Source organism: Chelonia mydas, chromosome 17 (assembly GCF_015237465.2).
Source record: "Chelonia mydas isolate rCheMyd1 chromosome 17, rCheMyd1.pri.v2, whole genome shotgun sequence".
Classification (NCBI taxonomy): domain Eukaryota; kingdom Metazoa; phylum Chordata; order Testudines; family Cheloniidae; genus Chelonia; species Chelonia mydas.
In genome coordinates this window covers 9979791-10003755 of record NC_051257.2, presented here as the reverse complement: position 1 = coordinate 10003755, position 23965 = coordinate 9979791, and the positions used below count along the sequence as shown (strand labels likewise).

General features: G+C 47.8%; 1 protein-coding gene and 1 long non-coding RNA gene across 9 annotated transcripts in view; one reads left to right on the top strand and one right to left on the bottom strand.

Moving 5' to 3' along the window:
• The window catches only part of SGSM2 (small G protein signaling modulator 2), a 145499-nt gene that overhangs the window by 12324 nt on the left and 109210 nt on the right, over positions 1-23965 (bottom strand). For 4 of the 8 annotated variants that reach the window (XM_037880361.2, XM_037880354.2, XM_037880358.2 and 1 more), the window contains 12 exons: positions 21047-21210; positions 20143-20272; positions 18462-18596; positions 14370-14520; positions 12314-12378; positions 11610-11755; positions 9868-9996; positions 6519-6701; positions 4465-4878; positions 3255-3379; positions 1611-1693; positions 986-1095 (listed from right to left, as the gene is read on the bottom strand). In XM_037880361.2, coding sequence (XP_037736289.1) covers positions 986-1095; positions 1611-1693; positions 3255-3379; positions 4465-4878; positions 6519-6701; positions 9868-9996; positions 11610-11755; positions 12314-12378; positions 14370-14520; positions 18462-18596; positions 20143-20272; positions 21047-21210 — 1835 coding nt within the window. The remainder of the gene's footprint in view (positions 1-985; positions 1096-1610; positions 1694-3254; positions 3380-4464; positions 4879-6518; positions 6702-9867; positions 9997-11609; positions 11756-12313; positions 12379-14369; positions 14521-18461; positions 18597-20142; positions 20273-21046; positions 21211-23965) is intronic. The other 4 variants (XM_037880359.2, XM_043530913.1, XM_037880355.2 and 1 more) reach the window with 3 other exon arrangements.
• LOC122463167 lies at positions 1058-14371 on the top strand. Its single transcript, XR_006286254.1, has 3 exons — positions 1058-1176; positions 10520-10740; positions 12668-14371. It is a non-coding gene; the product is annotated as an uncharacterized LOC122463167 (long non-coding RNA).

Below are 23965 nucleotides of genomic sequence, written 5' to 3'. Positions count from 1 at the left end.
ACATTAATGTGTGTTATATTCTAAATGGTTACATATACATTACACCTTTGTCAACTACTTACAAATGTAACCTTAATATAAAAATGTGACTATGTCCCTCTACTATAGTTATATCACAACCTGTGTCTAATTAATGGTTATAAAGTAAATATGATTCACTGTATCGGATTAAACCATAATGTTTTTGTACTTTTTATTATTTGTTACCTATTTACCCTGGGAAAACTGAGATCACGTGTAGCGGGTGGGGGTTGTTTGGTTTTCCCCAGAGTTGTGACCTTCTAACAAACAACCCAGCTAAAATAGTGTGTGTGTGTCCCTCTCTCTCTCACACGTGCCTTGCTCAATATACACACAATGAAGCAGTGGCCCAGACAGAATTATATAAACCATCACTGCACCTGACTGCTTTTCCCCCACCCCTGCCCCACCTTCCCTGCCTTGCAGTGTAATGTTGGGGGCTAAATAAATCACCCAAAGGTGACAGCAAGAAGAGCCTTCCAAGAATACTGCATGTCCAAGTCCTGCATGTGAGCTCAAAGGAAATTGAGCCAATGCCAAGACAATTCAGTGGTCTTTTCTTCTCGATTGCTCTCAGGGGCCTGAGCCTTCTCCCATTGAATCAGCCCATAGACCCATATGCCGAACTGTCGTCATTACTCTTTGTAGATGGTGCACAGGATGATCAGTCCATGCGCTTTATGGACGTTCCTCTGTGGGCAGAGCTGTGCTGTACCAGAGGCTCCATGCTCCTTCCAAGAGCTATATATACGACTCAGTGATCCCAAATATCCCTTGCTAACTGCATAGGGCAGACACCCAGGAACTGAGATGCTTAACCTCCCAATGGAGCTGCCACCACCTCATTGCATCAGCAGGAAGAGCGTGCCTAAGAGCAGGGCAGCTTCAAGCTAATGGGACATAAAGGCCAATACAAATACGCTTCCCCTGTCCTAACCCCAGCTTCTCTCCAGTGAGGACTCGCCTGAATTAGTGATCGCATGTTGGCAAAGTGTGTGTCCATAGCACCTCCGTTGGGGAAATTCTGGCTCATTCTCTTCATTAGGTGGCTGAAGCAGCTGTACACCAGCTGATCTGTGGATAGAAAGTGGATGGATTAGAGTGCTGCAAAGCCTGGGACCCATGTTTGTACTGGACACGGCAAGATGCTGCAAGGTAACATGGTGGTGGGGAGGGGCAGCTTTCTCCTTCCAACTCTGTTATTTTCCCCCATGACCAGTGCCGGGTGAAAATATGAGGTGGGCCACTGGAACGTCTGTCTGATTGCAGAAGGAGCCCAGCTAGATTTGCAGATCCCATGTTGAGTTTGCAGTGCCAGCAGCTACAGAAATACTGTTACCTCTGTTTACAAGTCAACTTTAGTCTGGGGAGATTAAATAGGGAATCCCCAAGAGGCCATCGTGAGTCACTTTGCAACAGGAAGATGACTGGAACGCTGCAGCCTTCCGTGTGGGGGAGCTGCCATTACATAATGCACACAGCTTCCTCCGAAACGTGGTACATTTTTGACTCTGTGTGTTCCCAAGGGCACCTCGTACTAATCTGCCAGGGTGGCAGAGCATTACAAAAGGAAAACTCGGCCCGCCTACCGTTGTCAAGGATAACCATGAGAGGAGCCAGTAGATCACACATGCCTTGGACGTATCCGACATCCAGGTGCTCCCATACATAACTGCACAAAGAAAGAAACAGAAGAGACACTAGCAAACGTCGTCTCTAAATCCCCTCTCTGCTGGATTGTTTTTAGTGGACCTAAGACCCAACTCCAACAGAAAGCCCTATGTCTAGCGCTGGGCTGTAGATCCAGTGGGTGAATTCCCTAAGGAGGAAGCCAATAGTGCTTACAGAAATCACCCTTAAAAAGCCCTACAATTTAATAGAGAAGGAGATCCTCTCTTACAGCTTTTTTGCACCAGCCTATCGAATTGTGCGTCAGGGAGAGAACTTTCTACTGCATTATATACAGGGCTCCAAAAAACCCCTATGGGGTGGTGCTCTGGGCATTCTCCATGAGGGAACAGCTGCATATTAGTCCTATTACAGCCAGCACCCCGGCCTGTTTGGTCACAAATACATCACACTGGGGTGTAGAGAGGGGTCAGCAACACTAGTTATTCTCCTGCTCCACCTGAGGCAAAGGTGAATTATGTGTTTAGATTTCTACAAAACACAGAGGGAGAGATTTACATAAGCACATCACTTTTTGGGAGGAAGAAAAAAAATCACTGACTTTCAGTGTGGTTTGTGCTCCTAAATCTTCAGTGGCTTTGAAAAATCTCCCTCCTCCAGGGACTTTTGCCACCGGGTGAAATATAAACTAACAAAAATAAAGGCAGCCACCGCCTTAAAAACCAGGGAGGCACAGGGGGGCTGGAACCATTTGTATAGTGGTGGTGCTGAGGAGAGTCATTGAACCAAACTGTAAACTCCGTATATAATGGAAACCACTCCAAGCCATGGGGTGCGAGAGCACCCTTAGTTCCAGCACCTATGGGGAGGCACGCGTGTCCGGTAGTGGGAATCCAGCCCCAGCTTCCAGAATCATGCCCTAGAAAAGCCAGGAGACTACGCAGATTTAGAGCACTGTATGGAGTTCAAATACCACTTGGCAGGGGCAGAATGTAGCTCAGACCACATAATTTAGATGCAGAAACCGTAATCCGGAGGCCCACGGAAAACCCCAAACAATGCATGCACAGCCTCGAATGTCTGAGCGTCCAAACTTTTCTTATGAGAAGTAAGTTTTAGTTTTTGGACTCAGAGCAGGATACTCCGCCAGCAGCGACATTGTTAAAGGGACGGTACAGACCTCTGATTCAATAGGGTAGCACTCTCCATACTAGCTGAACTGTTCCCAGGAGCCTGGAGGGGGTTTGATCTGAAAACGTATCCTTCCAATTCCCACCCGCTGAAATATCACTCTCGTATCTGAGCGCCTCCGTTTCCTTAACTAATTTGATCTTTGCTACAGTTCTGGGAGGTAAGGAAGCATTAGCCCCATTTTGCAGGTGGGGAACTGAGGAACAAAGTACATTACAAAACTTACGGTGATACAGAGAGTTTGAAGCTGAGCTGGGACTCCACTAAACTATCCACCCGACCACATCTTCTCTTTCTCTGGAAGCTTTTGGCCATACCGTACTGCACTCTGGGAGAGGCAGGCACTATCGGATATTAACCCAAGTTAGCTGCAGTGCAGTGAGAAGAAGCATTTGCTTTGCAAGCTGTGTTACCTGCACATGATGTTTCTGAGTTTCTCCAAGTTAGCAGCAGTAAAATACCAGTAATTCCGGTCGCACCTCTGAACGTCTTTATCGATTCTATGCAGATTTAAGGCAACGGTGTCCAGTAATTCTATCTAGAAGGTTTAAAAAAAACCCAGTGAGGCACGCTTGCTGTTAAACAAAAGATGCTCCTAGAGATTAACCTGAGTTAAGAAGTAGGAAGATGTCTGGATTCAGCTGAGTTCCCCTACTGGAAAGCGCTTTGAGATTGACAGATGAAAAGTGTGCTATACGTGCTAGGTATTACCACCACCAAGAGGGCGCTCGAAGCAGCACCAGAGCTCACTTACCTGGCTCCTGCACTCACCACAACAGCACAGGGGGAATCTTGGGGGGCCGTGGCCTCAGTACAGTGCGCTCTGGCAATTTCCAGCTGCATATAGCCCTTGGCAGCCAGCTGGCGCAGTTTAGAGCAACCCCTAGGATTCTTGAAACACAGTGGGGACCAGGGGCTGGTGCAGGTTGGCCCAGAGAGTCAGGGCACCAGAACTGACTTCCCTCATCTCCGTTGAACTGAAGACTTTGGCACAGCAGAGAATTTAACCCCAGATGTGATTTGATTCCACTGAACCCGGAAAGTCTAGAATCCCCACCCCACAGCTTAAATACACACAGCTACCCACCTCACTGCTGCTGACAGTCCCAGGTACAGTGCATCTGCTCTCCCTGCTGAGCCTTCCAAGCACAGCCCAGCAGTGCAGGGGATTATTAAGGGCGATGGCAGGCTTTTGGTGGCACACAGGCCAGAAGCAAGAAAGCTTAAATCTGCTTATAGCAACGCTAATATCCGAGCAGGTGGTGTTGGGTCTGGATTAGGGCTAGGGTGCCGTTTCATGGGTTAGGATTTGGATCAGATGGCGCCAGAGACTCTCATGAGTTGTTCCTTTGAGATTTTGGCCACCTCTGAATTGGACCCAGAAGAAAGGCTGCTCCTGGATTTGGATCCGACCCAGCAGTTAAACAGCTCGGAGGGATTTGGACGCAGGGGTTCCCTCCCGCTCCCTGACATTCAAAGAGTTTAGGTTCTGGTTTTGGCCTAGCCTTAGTTAAATCCTGTTTGACAGGAAGTCTGAAATACATGCAGGGCCTTTGAGAGGAAGAGAAGGAAGAGTGCTCTACAGACATAGGTCGATGCGTAATACGATAAATAGTGACCTACTGTATAGGCAGCTCCACAAACAGACGCAATGTCCTCTCCAGACGTCAAATAATCCAACTGGGAGCACAGTTGTTCCTCCATTACAGAATCCTGACGCTCTGAGGTCACCACCTTGGCTTTCTGAGCCTGGGTCACGTCCAGATCTGGTCTTTCTAAGTCCGCGCTAACTTCTTCCTCCGCCCCGTCCTCAAAGCAGACACTCTGCCCGTCGTCGATGCTGGACAGGATGCCCGAAGCGACCGAGTAATTCCGAGAAGAAGGCAGCCCGGAATCGGGAGAATCAAATTCTACTGACTGCTGTTCGACGGCAGCCGCTGCGACCGGAGTGTCGACGTTCACCACAGTCAACGAGGGGTCAACCGGACCTTGTAAGTCTCGCTCTGTTGAGTCCATTTCATCTACAGATATGAAGACCTGATGGTGGTGGTGAGAATTGCAGGAATGCGGGGCGGGGGGGGCGGGGGGGGGAGGAAAGACCAAATAAGTCCCAAACTCGTGTGTGGGCCGAGGTTATTTCAACAGACAAGATCACCGAGTCAGTAGAGCATCTGTATATTATCCCATGCAGCATCCGTGCGTGTATATATTATAGCTGAACAGAGTGGATCTACCCAGGTTTTACAATGAACTTAGAGGCTGGATATGGCCAGAGAAGGGACTCTAAAAGTAATATCCACTGAGGAACTTATGATCTGCACTCCGTGTCCTAAATTTTAAAAAATGACTTCATGTTGAATGTCTCAGTTTTTGGGCACCTAACCTGAGCGGCGTTTAAAGGGGCCTGACTCTGAGCACCCACTGGCTGAAAAACCAAGCCCCTTTATAAAACGTCTCTAGTTGGGCACCCAAAAACGGAGGCACCCAAGCTGAGCAATCACTCGTGAACCTGGAGATCCTGGCCTTCAACCTCATGTTTCATAGTGCTGCCTTCTGTTGGGCAAGCAAACTTCACCACTTTTTTTTTTTAAACTTGCTACAGATTTTGGGGACAAGTTCTGTTCTCAGCTACCCGAGTAAAGTTCTCTTCCGAACGATAAGGAGGCAGCTAAATGCATAGCTTAGACTAACCTTGAAGGTGTGTGAGATGGGGCTTTTATAGTCACAGATGGCTAGAGATTGGAGAGCTCTTTTAGGTCATCGTCTATCCCTTTTAGCAATGTGGGTTTGTTCTGGACAGTACAGTCTTACTGTCCACGTGACTCATTTTTTCCTACAGCTTTGAGGACTAGGATTTTTTAATTTTTTTATTTTTAAACATATCCATGTGCATGAATTCAAGTGCTTTTGAAAGGTGCCAGATTAGCAGCCCTGGAGATACAACCAGGGCAGCGCAAGTCCCCTACTCCAACGCACAGCCTACCCGTGTGGCTAACGCCTAACCTTGTGTCACAAGGGCTATTCAGTCTGCCTGCCTATTCTGTCCTCAGCATCTAGGCTTAGAGGGACGAGGGCAGAGCCAAACACTGGGGCCATCTCTGATCTGAGCACCTGCCTACTAGAAATGAAACTGAGACCCACCACGTGGTTGCTGGAATAGTAACTGCCGATCACTATTGCTCTTGGCTGGATTTGAACTGGGGACCCAAAGACAAACAAATCTTCAGAGCCATTATCAATTCCTTGAGCCAATCCATTCCCCAGAGGTTCTTACCTGAGAGCGATTTTCTGCTGCTGTGGTAGACAGAGGCCATAAAAGCCCCTTAGCCAGCTGGGGGAGAATACCCCCACTGCAGGCTTAGGAACAACCACAGACTACCCTACACGTGCCCTGTTGCAAGCCCTAGCATGGTCTGGCCCAGGGGCCATAGCCCAGAACTCGACAGAGATTCCAGGTTGCAGAGTTGCTGGGCAGGCAGGGCTTCTCTAATTGAGAGCAGCTCCCTGGACTGCCTAAATTATGCAGAGGGCAGTTTCCCAAGGGTGCCTATGCAACTGTTGTCCCCCCGCCCCAAGCTGTGCCTGTGAGCACTATATTTCCAGCATTGCCCATTGTACTGCAACATTCCTTAAGGATGAGTGCACAGGAGAACAGAGAGCTAAACAAGACCACTTACGTCGTTGCTGATGGTGGAATCCCTGTGGATCAATCGCTGAACGTGGCTGTCAATGCTGCTGCCTGATGAAAACTTAGCAAAGATGGCAGAGTGTGACTCTTTCTCCCGCTGCTTCACGATGACCTCGCAGGCTTTCCACTCGGCCATGACCTTCTGATACTTGAGAGCAATATCTTCATCCACCTTCGAACAAAGACACAGACAGATGCAGCTGAAACGTTAGACCCTCCTTGCAGGAGGGCATCCGAGACAGTCCGAGGCCCAGATGGCGTGGCTTGCATGTCAGAAGAGATTAAAGCTAGTGAGGTGGCCAGACAGGATCTGAAACCCCGTTGAGCTCCAGGGAAACTGGGCGTGGGGTCTAGATCTCAACTCCAGGATGGGGCCCATCCCCAGCAAAATAAGAAGTGGAAAGTGGAATCAGGCACATGCTTGGGCGTGGGCAGAATGAGAGGCAAAGGACTGTAGTGAAATTTAAGGGCAGGTCAAGCTAGAACCAATGAAAAGGAAACAGTGAAGGGGCAGAATTCACAGCTGCAACTGGCCAGTAACATCAGGCGTGCTACATAGGAGCAATCAAATCTCATGCTTCAGCATGTAAACTGCCACCACGAAGGGCAGGAAGGATTTTTTTTTTTTAAACCGTTTAATATACAGCACTTCATGACTGGCCCGAGATAAACGAGAAGGGTGCTGCCCACCTCCTGAAATCTCACTAGAGGTGATGGACCAACGGCCTGCTCTAATCAAATCCTATGGCACCCTACTGTATTTCTGCCCCCCCCCCCCCACTTCCATCTTTGTAACCTAGGCCCCTGCAGTGAGCTCCCGGACATGAGTCCTGTGCAGAGCTCATTGCAGGATCAGCAGCTGAGAGCGATTCTAACAGTGGAAGCTCCAGCTAAGATACTGTTGCACGCTAGCCAGATGCACCCGCCCTGGTTCTTGTAGCATGCTACTGCTGGTTTCCTGTGTCGAAAGGCAAGTCAGACACCAAAAACACCCTCTGGCTACGAGGAGAGAGACAATAACTTTACTGCTCTGTTGCTTGCCAAGAGCTGGATAAAAGCCCTAATAGTGAGCTGGCTTCAGGCTCTGGGCTTTGCCAGCTGGTTGCTACTGTAGCCTTCTCCCTGGGAGCTGGGGGGGATATCTGTCAGGCGAGGTGGCTGTGGAGTGGTAAATCAGAAAGTACAACCCCTAGTGGGAGGCTGGAGGAGAGCCGTGTGAGACAGTGCCCCCAGCCTGGCTGCCCAGCGCTGATGGATGACGGTATGATAGTACAGAAAGCAAACGTGATAAATCATCGGTGATGGTTTCAGTTGAGGACCTGGCGAGCTGATATTCTGACTGCTTGGATCTCTCACTTGCCTAATACTCCCTCCCATCCAATGCATGCCTTTTTTGTTTAGGGGCTGACTCCTCAAACCGATGCACCATTATCCTTATTATGATTAATAATTATTGGTGTTGTGGGAGTGCCCAGGAGCCCCAGTCACGGATCTTGGCCCCACTGTGCTAGGTGCTGGACAAAGACAGTCTCTGCCCCAAGGAGTTTCCAGTCTAGCGCTTCAATGGCACCCTTTATCTAAGGATCCCAAGGCACCTAGCAAACACTGATTTACGCCTTGCAACCCCTGGGTTAATTTAGTAGGAGTCCTATTTTACAAATAGGGAAACTGAGGCACAGATGTTAAAAGGGGAATAAAATCCAGTTGTCCTGATTACCAATCCCTGGCTGTAACCCGCAGACAAACATATCCTCTGAAGCTGGGACTAGAAGCCAGGTGTCCTGACTCCTGATTTACGCACTAGGCAAACAGTCCCCTCCTGATAAATGCAGATTGGTTTTGTTTTTCTACTTACTGAATATTACCCGTACTCATCGCTTTTACCTCCCTCTGGAGGAAAGGGAAAGCCAGGGGACTGGTACTTTGCAATCAAAAGGGGAGACAGGAATCTGGCAAAATTAGACAGTGGTGGAGTTATCTGGGCTCTCTCTCTGGTCATTAGTGTCTAATAGGAGAGAAGACGGACTGGCAGTCGAGGGACACGTGTGTCTCATGTCACAGGCGCTGCAGCGCATTACCAACCTCGCCATTGCTAAAGCTCGAATTTACCAAGAACGGCAGCCTGGCGGAGCGGTACAGACACGGGCGCGTGAGGGGAGTCTCTGGAGCGCCTGCTCCAACGAGCGCTTCGCCACACGCTCGCACAATCCCTCTGCCTGCCCTTTCCTCCCCGAGACCTATGCCAGACACAAGCCACACAAGACTCCCCCGCCCCCCGCCGCCATATTCAGCTTTCAGGTTGCTCTCCTACGATTGCCCTTTGCGGACAGACACGCAGGTCCATCAGCCTCATGTTCACTCCTTCAGGGCCCCTGGGAGGCTGCAGTCTGAGGTCAGCATCACTTCCTGCAGTCCAGTAAATCATCTCATAAAAGGGAGATGCTGCTCACACGCTCTTTGGCCTTCAGGCACAAAAAAGGCACGAGGAGGCCCTCCAGTGTCTACCCTAACTGAAAGCCGCGCCCAGTGGTTTGCATGGGACCCTGTAGCTTTTCTGAGGTGGAGGTGCCCTGTGCTAAGCGAACACGGCAGTGGGGTCGCTGGCTGTACAGTCACTGTGCTGTCCGAATTTTCATCACAGCCCCCGTACCCTAGGGCTGTAGCCCATTTGTAACGGCCCTGGGCTGAAATGTGGTAAATGTTGTTAGTTTGGGGGTTTTCTGTGTGCGTGTAGAATAAATAGTACGTTAGCATTTATACTTCACAATGATATTTCCAAAGAGGAGCGGGCGGGTTTTTAAAGACACGTCTTACCTGCTTCTAGGAAAAGGGGACAAACCCACACAGCCCTCATGGCCCTTTTTAGTAGCGCCAGGTCTCAGAGTAGTTTTGAACCGTTGCATTAAACCTGGGCGCACGCAGGTGCGTCACCTGGTATTTCAAGATACCGTGTTTGAACTGCCACTGGGTCGCCCAGACGAACGTTTTGCTGTGAGTTCACGAATGCGCTGCCCTTGTGTGGCCTCAGGGCCGCAGCCTTCGCAAAGCGCTTTCCAGGCACTAATTTAAAAAGTGCCCTAGGAGGGCAATTATCCTCCAAACAGAGAAACTCGGGCACAGGAAGGCCAGGTGGCTTGCCCACGGTGGCATCAAACTCAGGAGTTCTCATTCCCAAGTCCAAGTCCTACTGGAGAAAACCCGAAAATACGGGCTTTGGTGCCCTAAAGACCATATGCTAGGAGAGTGTTTATTAAAATGGAGTAAGTATTCCACCTAGAGAGTGCTCTTAGTATTTAAAAATTTGACATCCCATTTAAATCTCAGAAGCCGGAACTTACCCGATCCATTTCCTTTTTGGTCATGCCAAATTTGTAGTGGCCTAGTAAGAAGGGCCACACTTCCTTTCGAATCTCATGCTGCACTCCGCCATAGTAAACTCGTTTGAGTAATTCCAATTCTTTGTAATTCTAAAGCAGTCAGGAAAGAGGGGAGGGCACAATGAATGCACCTTACTATTGAGTTTGCATAAAAGCACTACACTTACTTGCAAGTACACAGCTAATGGAAAAAACACAACCAGTGGAAGCCTTAAAAAGGTTGGCAATGGGATACAGATGGGATACTTTTATTCCTAGGTCATTGGTTCCCATCTGGCCCAATATGATCTTACCACTTGATGGCTGTTGAGCGGCCTATATAAAATGGGTCAGTTCCTATTGGACTGGTGTCCATCATGGAATCTACCACTGTGTAGATGCCAAATTATACCTTTGCTGTCACCAGAGATGCAAAGGATCAAACAGGCCTTGGAGAATTGCCCTTCTAAGGCATTCACACAGTGTGAATCCATGGACAGTACTTTAGGGTCCTGATTCAAGAAAGCACTTAAGCAGATGTTTAAGAAGGTGCTTATGGAGCATGTGCTCAGCAGAAAGGTAGACTGTCTCAGAAGTTTGCCCTGACATTGCTTGTGCTACATCTGTTCTGTAGATACAGGACTCCAGTCATCAGAGCTGACAATGACTGAGGGCTTGTCTACACTACCGGCCGGATCGACCGGCTGCGATTGATCCGGCGGGGTTCGATTTATCGGGTCTAGTATAGACACGATAAATCGACCGCCGATCGCTCTAGCGTCGACTCCGGTACTCCCCCTCAATGAGAAGCGCAAGGGGAATCAACGGGAGCGTGTCTCCTGTCGAGACACCGCAGTAAGTAGATCTACGTATGTTCACGTAACTGAAGTTGCGTAACTTAGATCGATTCCCCGCACCCCGTAGTGTAGACCAGCCCTTACTTTTAATGGCGCTATATTTGCTTCAAAAACTACATGTAAAAACCTAATTCACTTTGGCTTTTCCCGAAGATTTTCAGGCTCCTAAATTTTCAAGTCTTCTCCCCATCAGTGCTGCTTTCTGGGCTGCCCAAAATCAGGAAGTGGACTGTCCAAATAAAAACATCACTTTAAATGTCTAAAATTGCAGGGCAAAAAGATCTAGTGTTCCTCTAGATGGTCCTAGTTTACAAAACCTCCTTCATCCTGCTTAAAGATACACCAGGCTGATTCTCATCTGTGTCTTGTCTACACATGGTGTTGTTCCTGATTAACCCCATGTGTGGACACATTCTGGAGTCAGAGTGCATTGTTCCCATTTAGCTTAAACCACTTGCTGGGTTAAGCTAAACAGCATGAAGGCACTCTTATTCTGGAATAAGTGTGTCCACACATGGATTTCATCAGGAACAACTCCACGTGTAGACAAGCCCTTATACTTTCATGACATTCTGACAGCGAAAAGGGCTTTAAGGTGAGTGAAACAGCTATTTACACCAACTTTCCACTACTCTGGTAGCTCAAAGGGGCCTTAGTGTAAGTGAGAATCGGGTCTGCACAAATATTGGAACAAAGCTGGCACATGGTGAATTCATGTAGTCTTAGAAGGCAACACTGGTCACTTGAAAAGACCCTTAGAAATATTTATAGCCAAATTAGGGAGTGACACTGAGGCAGTGTGTGGGGGTTGGGTGGGGTGCTGACTTTTTCCCTTTATGAACTGGGGGTAGGTTTTGTGCCCGTTACCTTTTTGTCCTTTTGATATTTACTCCAGACCTCTTTAGTCAGGCCTCCAGCAGCGCTGGAAGGCTTGTCAGGCGGGATAATTGAATGGTTCACGAGGGCAGACAGATGCGTTCTCACTGTAGACAAATGGCGGCAGTAGGCAAGCCCTGCAGAGGGGGTGGAAATAGAAGGGCAGAATCTCATATAAGCAAGCAGGTTATTCTATCCGATGCCAGGAGCTCCTTTTAAAGATGGAGCTGTGCAGTTTAAGCTGGAAGCAAAGCTTTCCTCTCTACAATCCCACGTGCATGCCAGGTAGACTGGAAGGGGGAGGCAAAGTTGACAGCTATTTAATCTTGTGCCGGGAAGTGAAAAAACAAACGTCTATTTGTAAAAGTAGGTTGCAACACGCAGAGCTTTAAGCATCAGTTCTCCATGGCTGCACACAGAAGAGCCGCTGGCATTACCAAGCCAGGATATTTGGGTCAGGATTCTGAACGCTCTAAAGTTCTAGGTTGCTTTGGCTCGTTATGAAGAGAAGGGCCGCCTGAAAAATTTGCACCTGGATTTGGCTTTCAACTGCCTCCCCCCATAGTTTGGCTTGGATCCCTCTCTAACCTGAACACGGCCAGTTACCTGACTTCGCAGCCCTTCTCAGTGCAAACTAGCGTGTGATACTGCGGGAGTTGCATGCACTGTCCCTTTTGGAAAACAGCCTCACTTACATCCATAGAACGCTCTGGAAACAATCTGCCTCTTCATGCTTTCACACAGCATCTTTAATGGGGTTCTGTAGGGAGACATTTTTAAACACGGTTGGGGTTACGGTGTTACGGATCATGGAACACATCCCTAATCCCAGCTGATCTACAGACACTGCCCCTTTCCCAAACCAAACTAAGACACGTTTGGTTTCAAAAAAAAAAAAAAAAAAATCCGACAGGAAATAGGTTTTTGGATTTTAAAATTATTTCGCTGCCTGGGATGCTGCCCCAAGCCACATGAATATTTAGGTAACTCAGTACCACAGTGACAGGTGGATTACAAAGGCCACATTAATATTCTGCTTCCTTCCCCAGACCTGAAGAAGAGCTCTATGTAGCTCCAAAGCTTATTACCTTCCACCAACAGAATTTGGCTCAGTAGAAGATATTATCTCACCTACCCTTCTCGCTCATAGCCTGGGACCTACCTGGCGACAACAACACCGCCACTGACCAAAGCAGGGGTGTAAGCATCCTTTGACGGATGACTGGTTTGCCTATGTCCATAAAACTGAACTCCCTCCACCACTGACCTAAACACACAGACTTAAGAGCTGGCTGAAGGTTTTTTTGATTGAAAGGTTCAAGTTTTTCAGTTAAAAAAAAGAAAATTACCCTGAACAACATTCAGTTTTAAAACCAAAAATGTTGCAACAGGAGTTTTTGAAAACAAAACTTCCTGGGGGCATTTCAACCACCACACCAACAAGTTTAGAACATTCCTGGCCAAAAAATAAGTGGCATTTTTGGACTGGTGCAACTAGGCACCAGCGCTTCCCACGCGCAAGTCTAGAGGAGCGTCGAGCAACCTTCCAAGGGGAGCAGGAGAAACTAAAGGACGAGGCTGGGCATAGCACGGAAACAGATGCAGCAGGGAAAACGCTGTGCCGACCAGAGGCTTGGAGAACATGAGCTAAATGAAGATGGCGCTCACCTGCTTCTGTTGATCATTTATAGAGCACTGAACAGAAGCCCCTGAAGGCCTGATTCTCCTCTTGTGTCCACGGACGTAAAACCAATTTAACTGCGAGAAGAATCAGGGGCTATTGAGAGACCTCGGTCCTATCGCTATAGTGTCTCCCCAAGCTTTTAATGCATGTCTCCTCACAACACCGCTTGAGAGGTGGGCAGAGCAGGGCATTGGATCCAGGTCTCCCATGTCGCAGGCTAGTCCCCTTGCCACTGGAGCCTCCTTCCTCTCTGTCCCACAGAACAAGTGCGATTCACCATTCGACACGGTCGAAGGCTTTGTAGAGGAAGTGGCGAGAGCAGGAGGGGAGGCTGCTTAGCACACGGTGCGCGGCAGGCTCTTCTAGGTGCATGCTGGTTGGGCGGGCTACGCCACAGACTGAAAAGCGAAGACTGTCCTAGAGACAAGGAGCCAGGCCTCGCTCTCGTTGTTGCGATGCTGTAACACCTTCACAGGCGGTGGCCCAGCCACAGCGCGCTCCCCGTAACCCGGAGCGGGGCCGCCTGGGAGCCCTGAAGCGTCTCGCCCCTAAAACTCACCATTGGTGCTTGGAGCAAGGGGCATTGGGGTGACTTTTGTCCACACGCAAGGCCTTGCCTTGGGGGGTGGAGGTAGGGGACTGCTGGCTGAACAGGTGCAGCGGCAACACTTGTGACTTCTCCTCCGCCTGCCCAGGAAACCTATCGAAGACCATTTTGAAAAGTGCCGGTGGGGTTTAGGAGCCTAACTCCCAATTTCAAAAGTGACCTGGGAATTTAGGGGAGCCTGTGTCCCATTGATTCTTTTTTTTCCCATGGCGACTTAGGCGCCTAAATGCCTGGGTCCCTTTCGAAAGGGGGGCTTCAGCACTCTTGAATTTTTTTACCTCAGTCTCAGATGTTGCCACTGACACGTCCACCATGGCTACGTTAATAAGCGGGTGCAGGATGGCAGGCGTTTGCGTGCGGGGCGCAAAGGGCCCCGTAGGCAGCAAGCCCAGAGCTCTTCTCCGCCACTGTCGCTTTCTGCCGATAGAGTCAAGCCCTCTCCCCGGCCTGGCCTGTGTACCTGTCGTGAATGCAGTTGCAGCAGCTGGGGATGTCGTAGGGAGAGCTGCCCGATGAACAGGAGAGGCACGAGGACCCTTGGCTGCAGTGTTCCAGCTGCCATGACAACAAGCTCGCACCGAATCCCTGCATCTCTATCATGTCGCCAGAGTCTGGGGAAAGGGGGGGTAAAAAAGTCATGGCCATAAACGTTTGTCTGCCCCTGCCCTCCTGGTGCATCCTGATGTCTTGGTGCTTTGCTTTGCTGCAGGCTCTACCCTTGATGACAGGAAGGGACAGAACTAGTGACCCTAAAACATTACTTTCCGCTCTAACAAATCTAAACCAGCCAAGTCCTCTGCATGCTCAATTTTTTTACATTGAATCAAACAAATGTACAGCTGCAAGAGACCTCAAGAGGTCACCTAGTCCAGTCACCTGAGGCAGCATTAAATATACCTGATAGGTGTTTGTAAAAACCTCCAGTGATGGGGATTCCCCAACTTCCCTAGATAACCGTTAGGTGCACCCACGGCCCAGCACCCTGCCTGTTTCAAATGCAGGGTGCGAGGCAGGCCGCTCTTCTGCTTTCTGAAGACTACACTACAGTAATAGATTTTAAGGCCAGAAGGGACCATGATGGTCATCTAGTCTGACCTTCTGTATACCACAGGCCAGGGAGCTTCACCCAGTAATTCCTAAAGTGAGTCCATAACTTCTGGTTGAGCTACAGCGAAAGATCCTGTGTGTTTAATTCCAGAGTAAAAATAGGCTCGCTCTCAAACTGAGACGGTCTGAACTTTTCCGTTCTTGATGTGGTCATTTGATGTGGTCTATTGGGATCTGATCCTGAAAGAGTTACTCACAGAGGTGGAAAGCTAATCCAGCCCTGAGTGCCACTCTAACCCTCCTGGGAGTAAAATGGTTTGCAGTTAGAACCATGCTATCGACCCATCATCACAATGCCACCTCCTTGAGTGCGTTTCTTTAATTGGCCTCAGCCAAAGCCTGGTTTACAAAACCAACATGAGCACAAAGGTAATGCATCAATCCTAACGGTATTTTCCATGTGTGTTTAAATCTAGGGTGCTGTCCCTGGAACATTGCACATGAACGGGATGCCCCTGTGCGCCCACTGTCCTTCCCCGGATCACTCCCAAGCGCATAAACTAGAGTTTAAGGCTCTGAACACGCAACTTCCATGTGTCTGAAATCTCTCCCCACATGGAAACAAGTTGCAGGATCAGCACTTTAAAAAAAAAAAAAAAAAGAGGCCAAGTTTTTCAGGAGTAGCTAGAGATTTTGGGTGCCCAATTCCAAACCTTAGAGGCCTGATTTTCAGAGGGTGGATGCTTAGCACATTCTGAAAACCAGGGTCCCCCTTGAAAGGTGTCTCAAGCTGGGCACCCAAAAATCGCCAGTAGCGTTTGAAAATCATGGCCCAAATTCTTAACCTAAACCTGCTGGGGTTTTTCATAAATAACTGGCCTTTCAGCTCACCCTTGATTTAAATTAAGGCAAAAGGCAGAGTACAGGATGTCATTCATTGCATTAACACGTACAAGCAACTCCGGTCCTCTGGGCCGTGCTTTCAAAATGTATGTTAAGTGCAGGGGTGGGGAATTTCCAAACCGTCTCATGCATTCTGCCATTGCAGGTAACAATACATTTCTTCTTTTTAAAAGAAGATGGACTCTATTTTTAATACAGATATAGCCATCAATGTAGCATAAAGCATTTTAACGGCATGGAAATCATACAAGGTATGTTAACATGAAAAGCACAGGCTCATGCGGAAGCAGTCATGAATATTTCAAGTCACAAAACAAAGTTTAATGAAAAAAATGCTCTTCACCTTAATTCTTCAGGAAGGAGCTGAATGACCCAGTATTTATTGCAGCTTCTCATTTGGTTCAAATAAAAACCATTGGACAAACAAATGTTTTGAGATGATTTTTTTTTCCTCCCCCTCCAAGGACAAGAAAAGTGGGTGGGTTTTTTTGTTTGTTTGTTTTAAAGAAACAATCTACTTTAAAAGGTGAGAACCCCACAGAACCTAAGGATTCAGATGAAAGGTACCTGAATTCATGAAGAATTAGAGTGAACAGCATCTTCATTTCATTCATTTTTGTTGGTGTTTATCTGCAACTTTTGGCCACATGCAAAAAGTCAAGCATGTTGCAAAAATTAAAAGCAAAATGGCTAGCAAACCTGACACAACAGTGTTGTCATTATTTCAAGGGAGCACTGATGGGTAGACAAATGATAGCCAAACCTAGCTCACTGACAAGAATCACTAGTCAAATGGTATGTAGTCCTAGCTAGGTTGCTAACTATTTTTTAAAGTGTTTCTTGCCATCTCTAGTAGGATTGCTTTAAATATCCATTAGCTACCAAACAAAGCTGAAGTTGTAATCGTTTAACTTATATTTTTAGTCGCATCTTTGCAGGCATGCGCTGTTACAGACGGATCTTCTACCATAAAGGTCATTTCAAAGTCTCATCTTCACAAGAAACCTACTGTTCAGATATTTCCTGCAAACACTATCTTCCTACAAGATGATGAGGGCTTTAGGGGTTCTCTTCCTCTCCATCCCCTCTAAGAGCATTTTGGTAGAATACGAATCCAGCCCCGCTGAGTAGTGGCCAGACCGAATGACTGGTTTGGCAACCTATGGGGATCACAGTGGACAGGGGTCCACATAACAACACAATGGCATCATAGCGGTCCCGGCAGAGGGCCAAAATAGAATGGACCAAGGGCAGTTATCCTCTCATTCCTATAGGTAACGTCACCAAGCCAGGGATGATATCCGTTTAGCACTAAACCCACTGTTCTGCATTTAAAGACATGTGAAAGCTCTGAGGAATGAGGAAAAGATGGATTCCTGTAATCACTCAACAGTCTACGACTTTTCTTTTGCTAAAGGAAGCGTGTGTTAAATCTATGGCACCTGAAGACACGACAGCTCCAAGCCAAGACAGTTGACATGGAAATTGTACAGCAACAGATACTGCAGCTAAGGAAGGAGGGGGGTGTCTCTTGAATGAGTTTAGTCCTGGGACAGCCATGAACACGGGAGAGGTCATGCTTGAGTAGAACTGGGCTGAACATTTCAACAAAGGAAATCTTAATGATCATTTTTGCAGAATTTTTTCTTCTTTTTGTTCTATTTTTGAGCCAACTTAGCTTCATTTCTGGAGCCTTAGAATTCCATCTGTCCAGCAGACGGTTTTCTGCTCCACAGACGGTTTTCTACTCCGTTGAATGCCCGTCACTTCCCTCCTTCAAGAGGGGAGGGATTCTAAGTCTCCAGAACTATACAGCCAGGGCCTGATCATCTGCCAATTAGCTCATCTCTGCTGGGATGAAAGTTGGCTGGTGTGAACAAGTATATCATTATGAATAGGTCGAGGGTGAGCGAACGGGGCTGTATTTTTGATGGGCCTGTTGTACAGTAAGGAATATGGTAACTGATCGTTTGAGATCCACACAGTATGTGGACAGGAGGGCACTCGCACATGAAAAGCTTCTTGGTCTGTTCAAGTCTCCATGTGCATTTAAGGGTAGACTGTAGTGTCACCCTGAGATTTGCTGCCGTGGGTCCTTTTGTGCTGTATCGATGTACTCTAATTTACAACTTGATTCTTGTTTCCCCACACATGCTGAGGGGGCATAACCTGTACCAGCCCTTTACTTAGTACATCTTACTTATTGCTACCTCTTAAGCTGGACCGGTGGAGGGATTCTCACCCATATGTTCCCCCCCGCCCACCGCCTCCCATGCAGCAAAGTAAGGGGCCCCCTTCTCTCCGCTTACTTCCCTGTATGAGCACACACCATGAGTCGTGACTTAACTCTTAAGGCGGGAGTCTGGGGGAGGAAGATTCTGGAAGCGAGACGGCTCTGTCATTCATTGTCATGGATCCTACCTTGAGATGGGGAGCAAAGGTGCTGCTAACCCTGCTCCCCTGGCTTTTGGGTGCCTTCCCACCCCTGATGTGAATGAAAAACATTTGTCTTGCCATAATGCCAACACTGTTGTACGCATCACTGGGGTGACACTGTCACAGAGCACTGAGGGGGCAGGGCCGGGGGACGGTGGATAAAAACCTTTCATCCTATTAGGAGCTGTGAGGTTCCGAGAGCAGATCATTGAGAGCATTGCGTGGAGCCGGTCTTCCTCCTCCTCGTCGTCATCGACTGAGGCAGAGCGGCTGGCAGCTAAGTGGTGGTAGTTAATAGTTACTGCTCAAAGAAAATAGTGAAAGAGGAGCATAAGAAGAGAGGACTTGGTTCTAGGAGAAGTCTCAAAGGACACGTTCAACACAGACAGAGGAGTCGGAGCTTGGGAGAGACCTGGGAACTCCCCCGCGCATGGGTGGGGGGAAAGAGACATTTCTCACCGAGAAGAGCATGCACTCCATGGGCCAGATTTCAACCAGACACGAACAGCTGCATGTGTCCACACAATCTGCAGTGCCTCCTGCTGGTGGGAGCAGACTGCGTGCCTAGCTCTGGGGTGCCCCAAGGAGGGAGGGTCCCAGAGCTCAGGCTCAGCTTTATAGTCCCGCGAGCTTGAGTCAGATGACAAGAACCAGTAGTGGGTGTTTTATTGTGGTGCAGACATTCCCTCACAGGCTGGGTTGAGGCTAAAGCTTGGCTCCTTATGGCCTATTCTCAGGGACGGGGTGGGGGGGGGAGGAGGCGGGAAGTGGGCAGGGGTAAGTGTTTAATTGATTTTGCCACTTTCGAGCTGTGATGAACCTGAATGGGAACACTGGATCCAAATCCCCTTTAAACTTGGGACCGCGATCCAAACATCTCAGGATGTTGCTACTTTCTAGCTTCTCCACCAATGGACGTGAAAATGAACCCACTGCTAGAGAACCAGCGTGCAAGATCTCTTGTATATAGAGAGTTCGGATTCACAGAAGAGAGGAAGGAGTTTGGGGGGTGGGTTCTCCCCCTATTTATTGTGAAGCTTCACTAGAGAATGCCAGGAAAATTGGGCTTGCAGGGTTTTGGGTGTGTTGGTTTTTTTGAGGGAGGGTCTTTTTTGATGGTTAGTGTTAATCTTTTCTCCTTTTAATAACAATCTTGCTAGGAAGCTGCCGGCGCAATAGAAACACCCTTCATTTTTGGAGCAGAATTGCTGTTGGATTAGCCATGGGGATTGTTTTGCATTTGGTCTCCGTTTGAAAGTTTTGCACAGGGTGGCTCTGAGAGTAGGACTCTCCATTTCTGTTTGGGGCAATGAAGGTTTTATAGCAGTGGTTCTCAAAGGGTGGGTCGGGATCCCATTTTAATGGTGTCACCAGGGGCTGGCTTAGACTTGCTGTAGCCCAAGGCCAGAGCCAAAGCCCGAGCCCCATCGCCCAGGGCCGAAGCCTGAGCCCCACTACCTGGGGCCCAAGCCCAGGGTGGCAGAGCTCAGGTTACAAGTTCCCTGCTGGGGCTGAAGCCGTTGGGCTTTGACTTTGCCCCTCCCATCCCGGGGCGGCGGTGGGATCGGGCTTTGGTTCAGGCTTCGGTCCCCACTCCTGGGGTTGTGTAATAATTTTTGTTGTCAGAAGGGGATCGTGATGCAATGAAGTTTGAGAACCCCTGTTTTATAGCTTTAAGAAAACCCATAGTAAACTATACCATGGATCATAATTACCTAACAAGGCAGAACATCTCTGTGGCGATATCCTCTTAAAAAAATCTGGGTTGTCTCTTTCCCCCACAGATCCCAGCATACCACTCTAGTTTGTTTGTCTTTTTTAAATGAAAGAACAATGAAGCCACTTACTGTTATCGTGCCTGTGGCCTGGATAGATAATCCTGAAGACATAGTCTGTAGCAGACTCCTCACATGGCATTTCCTCCAGATCCACTGACTTGTTACTATTTCGTTTCCGGAGCTTTGGAAATACTTTACCCTACAGTGAAAATGACCCAGTAGATACAGTTACCAGGAGATGAAGTGGTGCAGTAGAACGGTGTCAAAACAATAGACTAAGAAGGTAGCTCCAAGACCTTAGATAAATAACGCATTGGGCTCTAACCTGAGCACATCAAGAGCAGGCCAGAATGGGCTGCAGGCACCTGGCCAATGGTGGTTTTTCAAGGGAGCTGGGTACACAACTCCCATTGACTGGGAATGGGGCACCGAGCTCCCATCACTTCCCTTGAAAAATCCACGTCTTGGGTGAGAGGCATGATCTTACTGCATATGGAACCTACGTACCCAGGGGAAGGAGGTCATTAAAGGGAACGGAGAAAAGACTTGTCGGGATATAGGGAAGGTGTGTAAAGGCCTAATGACATCCCTTTAAGGTCTGGCAACATTCCATCAGTTATAGGTGATATCACCAGGGCGGGTATCAGGTTGCGGCTGGTCGCGTGCTTCTGTCCACATCATTTTCAAATACCTTTTTAAAGTGTCTATAGCACTGGTTCAGTGGTGAAACTATTCTCATGTTATTACGGAATCTATGTCCTTATAAACAAGTCAGACAGTTTAAGGGATAATCAGTGGGGTTGTTTATTTTGCATTTAAATGTCCCCATGTCCTGAGTTTATTATTTGCATGACAGTAGCTCCCAGAGCCCCTTGGCTCCATTTGCGCTGGGTGCTGTTGGACAGACACAGTAAGACCAACCTTGCCCCAAAGAACTTGTAGTTCAAAACACTGGCTCTCAGCCTGACAGTACCTTGCCCTGCTGTGACCAAAGTGGTGGGTCTAATTGTCCTCGAGGCAGAAGGCCGTTTTCCAGGCAGGAAAGGAAAGCAAGGAGATGACTTCCCTGTGGGAAATGGAGGGGAGGTCTCTGGATCCCATCCTGACTCACCAAGACTAACGTTCCTCCACTTTCTGCTGCAAAAGAGAACCCAAGATACATCTGTGTTGCCTTTTGTTAGGCTAAAAGCACGATCAGTTGACCTCGCTTTCAAACTGGATTCTGTTTGGGGCTGTCCCCCAAAATCCCACTGCATTACAGGATAATTAACTGAATAGATTCAGGAGTGAAGTTTACCAGATATTTCCCATCTACCAAGGGAGCCTTGGCAGGCAATGAACATTGATTTTTTAAAAATGATGTCTATGGCATGTTTAAAAAAAAATAGACCGTCGATCAGCCCCCGATGCTGTATGGAATATGGGTGACCATTTATAATATTATTGATCCCAATATTACAAAATGGCAAGGAATCTTACGAGATATGCCATGTAAAGTATCAATGGAAAAGTTATGATTTGCTAAGTATGATAATCTTGTTTATTTGTATGCATCATCTTTGTATCATGAGTTATAAATGTGTGGTATATTGATATTTCAAACTTGTGCTGTGTTTCTGTGTGATTACCCCCAGACAGATTGGCATTAGCACTATCCAGCCTGCTTAATGGTCCATCAAAGGCAATCAGCTGTACAATTAACCCATTGAGAGACGCCGGGGCTACACCGATGAGTCAGCAGGACATGGCTATGGACAGGGGACTAGTCCAAGAGCTTTTCCATGCTCACGTGCTTATGTTTGGGACAAAGGATGTAACAGGCCACATGGCAAAGGATATAAAAGGTAGCTGCATCTTCTCCAGTTTGTCTTCAGTCCTGCTTCTCACCTCTGGAGTAACTTCTCTACACACTGAAGCTTTGAACAAAGGACTGATAGACCCATCCAAGCGGTGGATGTGTTCCAGAGGGACTTTACAAGCCAGCAAACTCACCAATGCTGCTGAGAACCTGATCTATGGACTCTGAAGTCATATGTATGGATCTGATGGCTTTGACCATTTAACAACTCTTTTCTCTTTCCTTTCTTTTATAATTAACCTTTAGTTTTAGATACTAAAGGACTGGCTGGCAGTGTGTATTTTGGGTAAGATCCAAACTAGTATTCATCTGATGATATGGCTGGCCCTTTGCGGATCAGAAGAACATTTTGTATAGTGAGCAGAGTTTTAAATCACTTCTCACTGTACTGGGCCTATGTGCTGATTGGGAGCCTGAGACTGGAATGTGATAAAGGGGGCTGCATTATTTTTTTTTTTTTTTTGGCTTCTTGATAACCAGTGTTGTGGGGACCAGGAGAACAGTTTGTGACTGGTTGTTGAAAACCACCAGTCTTGGGAGAATCATAGCATATCAGGGTTGGAAGGGACCTCAGGAGGTGATCTAGTCCAACCCCCTGCTCAAAGCAGGACCAATCCCCAAACAGAACCTGCTCGACTTTTTGGAGCCTGCCCTGACTTTGGCAATTTCATTGTGGGCTACCATAGGCACCTCGGGTCACACAGCCTGAACCCATTTTGGACATTAATTTCATTGCGCTCACATGTCAGGCACATATCTGGTGCTCCTCACCAGGGTGGATGTAGCGGCTACCAGTGGTGCAGTTTATCACAAAATGGTTAAACTTTATTGAACATCCCATCCAACCCCGCATCCCCCCTCTCCCCCCGCCACCAACATAAAATCACAGAAAGGGCCAGAACTCACAGAAACATAGTCTGATTTTGACCTAAATTGGCAGAAATCTTCTAAATATAATCAATAATGCAACTCTGTGCTCACAATAGTACTGTTTTGGAAAGTTGGGGAAATATTTAGCCCCCAGTCAATATATTCTATACATTTGCCTGTACCATTTTGCCTTTGGTTAAAGAAAAATTATGTAGCTGTCCACCAGTGTGAGTTTGTTTGTACCATGCCATATAATGGTTTTCAATCTTTTTTCATTTATGGACTCGAAGTATTTCGAATGGAGGTGTGGACCCCTTTGGAAATCTTAGGCATAGTTTGTGGACCCCCAGCGGACCCCGGGCCACATTTGGAAAACCATTGGCAGTGACAATCTTTGGCCGATCCCTTAGACAGTCTGCCGACTCCTGGGGGCCACGGCCCATGGGTTAGGAACCACTCATGTAATACGTCAAAAATATTTATCATCATTTGTAGAATGGACTGATTGGAGAAAAAATGATCTGTATTTGTACAAAGTGATGCAGATAATGAGCCCCCCATCCCCTTATTATGTAACGTATGCTTGATGTTATCTGCTTGGCTGGAGCCATAAGGCTAAAGCACACAGGGTACAACTGTAATTATCTTATCACTATCTGGTTCAGGTCGCCCCCGGCCTGCTAAGAAGGGGTTTGAGTAGGGCTCTGCTGTCTCTCAAGCGAGTATCCTAATCACCGAACTAAGGGAGATTCTGCTGTGGGTTGCTTGTCTTCTCATGTTGAAGTTGGTCAACTTCATTAAATAATTACATAGTGTTTGGGCCACCGCCCCCATATGAATCCCTTTATAGTCCAGTGGCTTTGTTCCTCACCCAGGATGTGGAAGATTCTGGTTCAATTCCCCCCTCTGTTTGATGAGGGGAAAGCATCTAGCAGCTAAGCGCTGCAATCACTGGACTAGGGGCTATACTTGGGGGAAGGGGTGGCTTTCCTTCTTGCCTGTTGAGACTGCTCAATTTTAAATATGGTGTGGGTCAGCTAAAGCGTTAGAATCACTCCCTGGTCCAGTGGTTGGGTACTCACCTCAGAAGTGGGGGATCTTAGTTCAAATCCTGGTTCTGCCTGTTAAAGAAGGGATTTGCACTGAGATTCCCGGCCTTTCAGG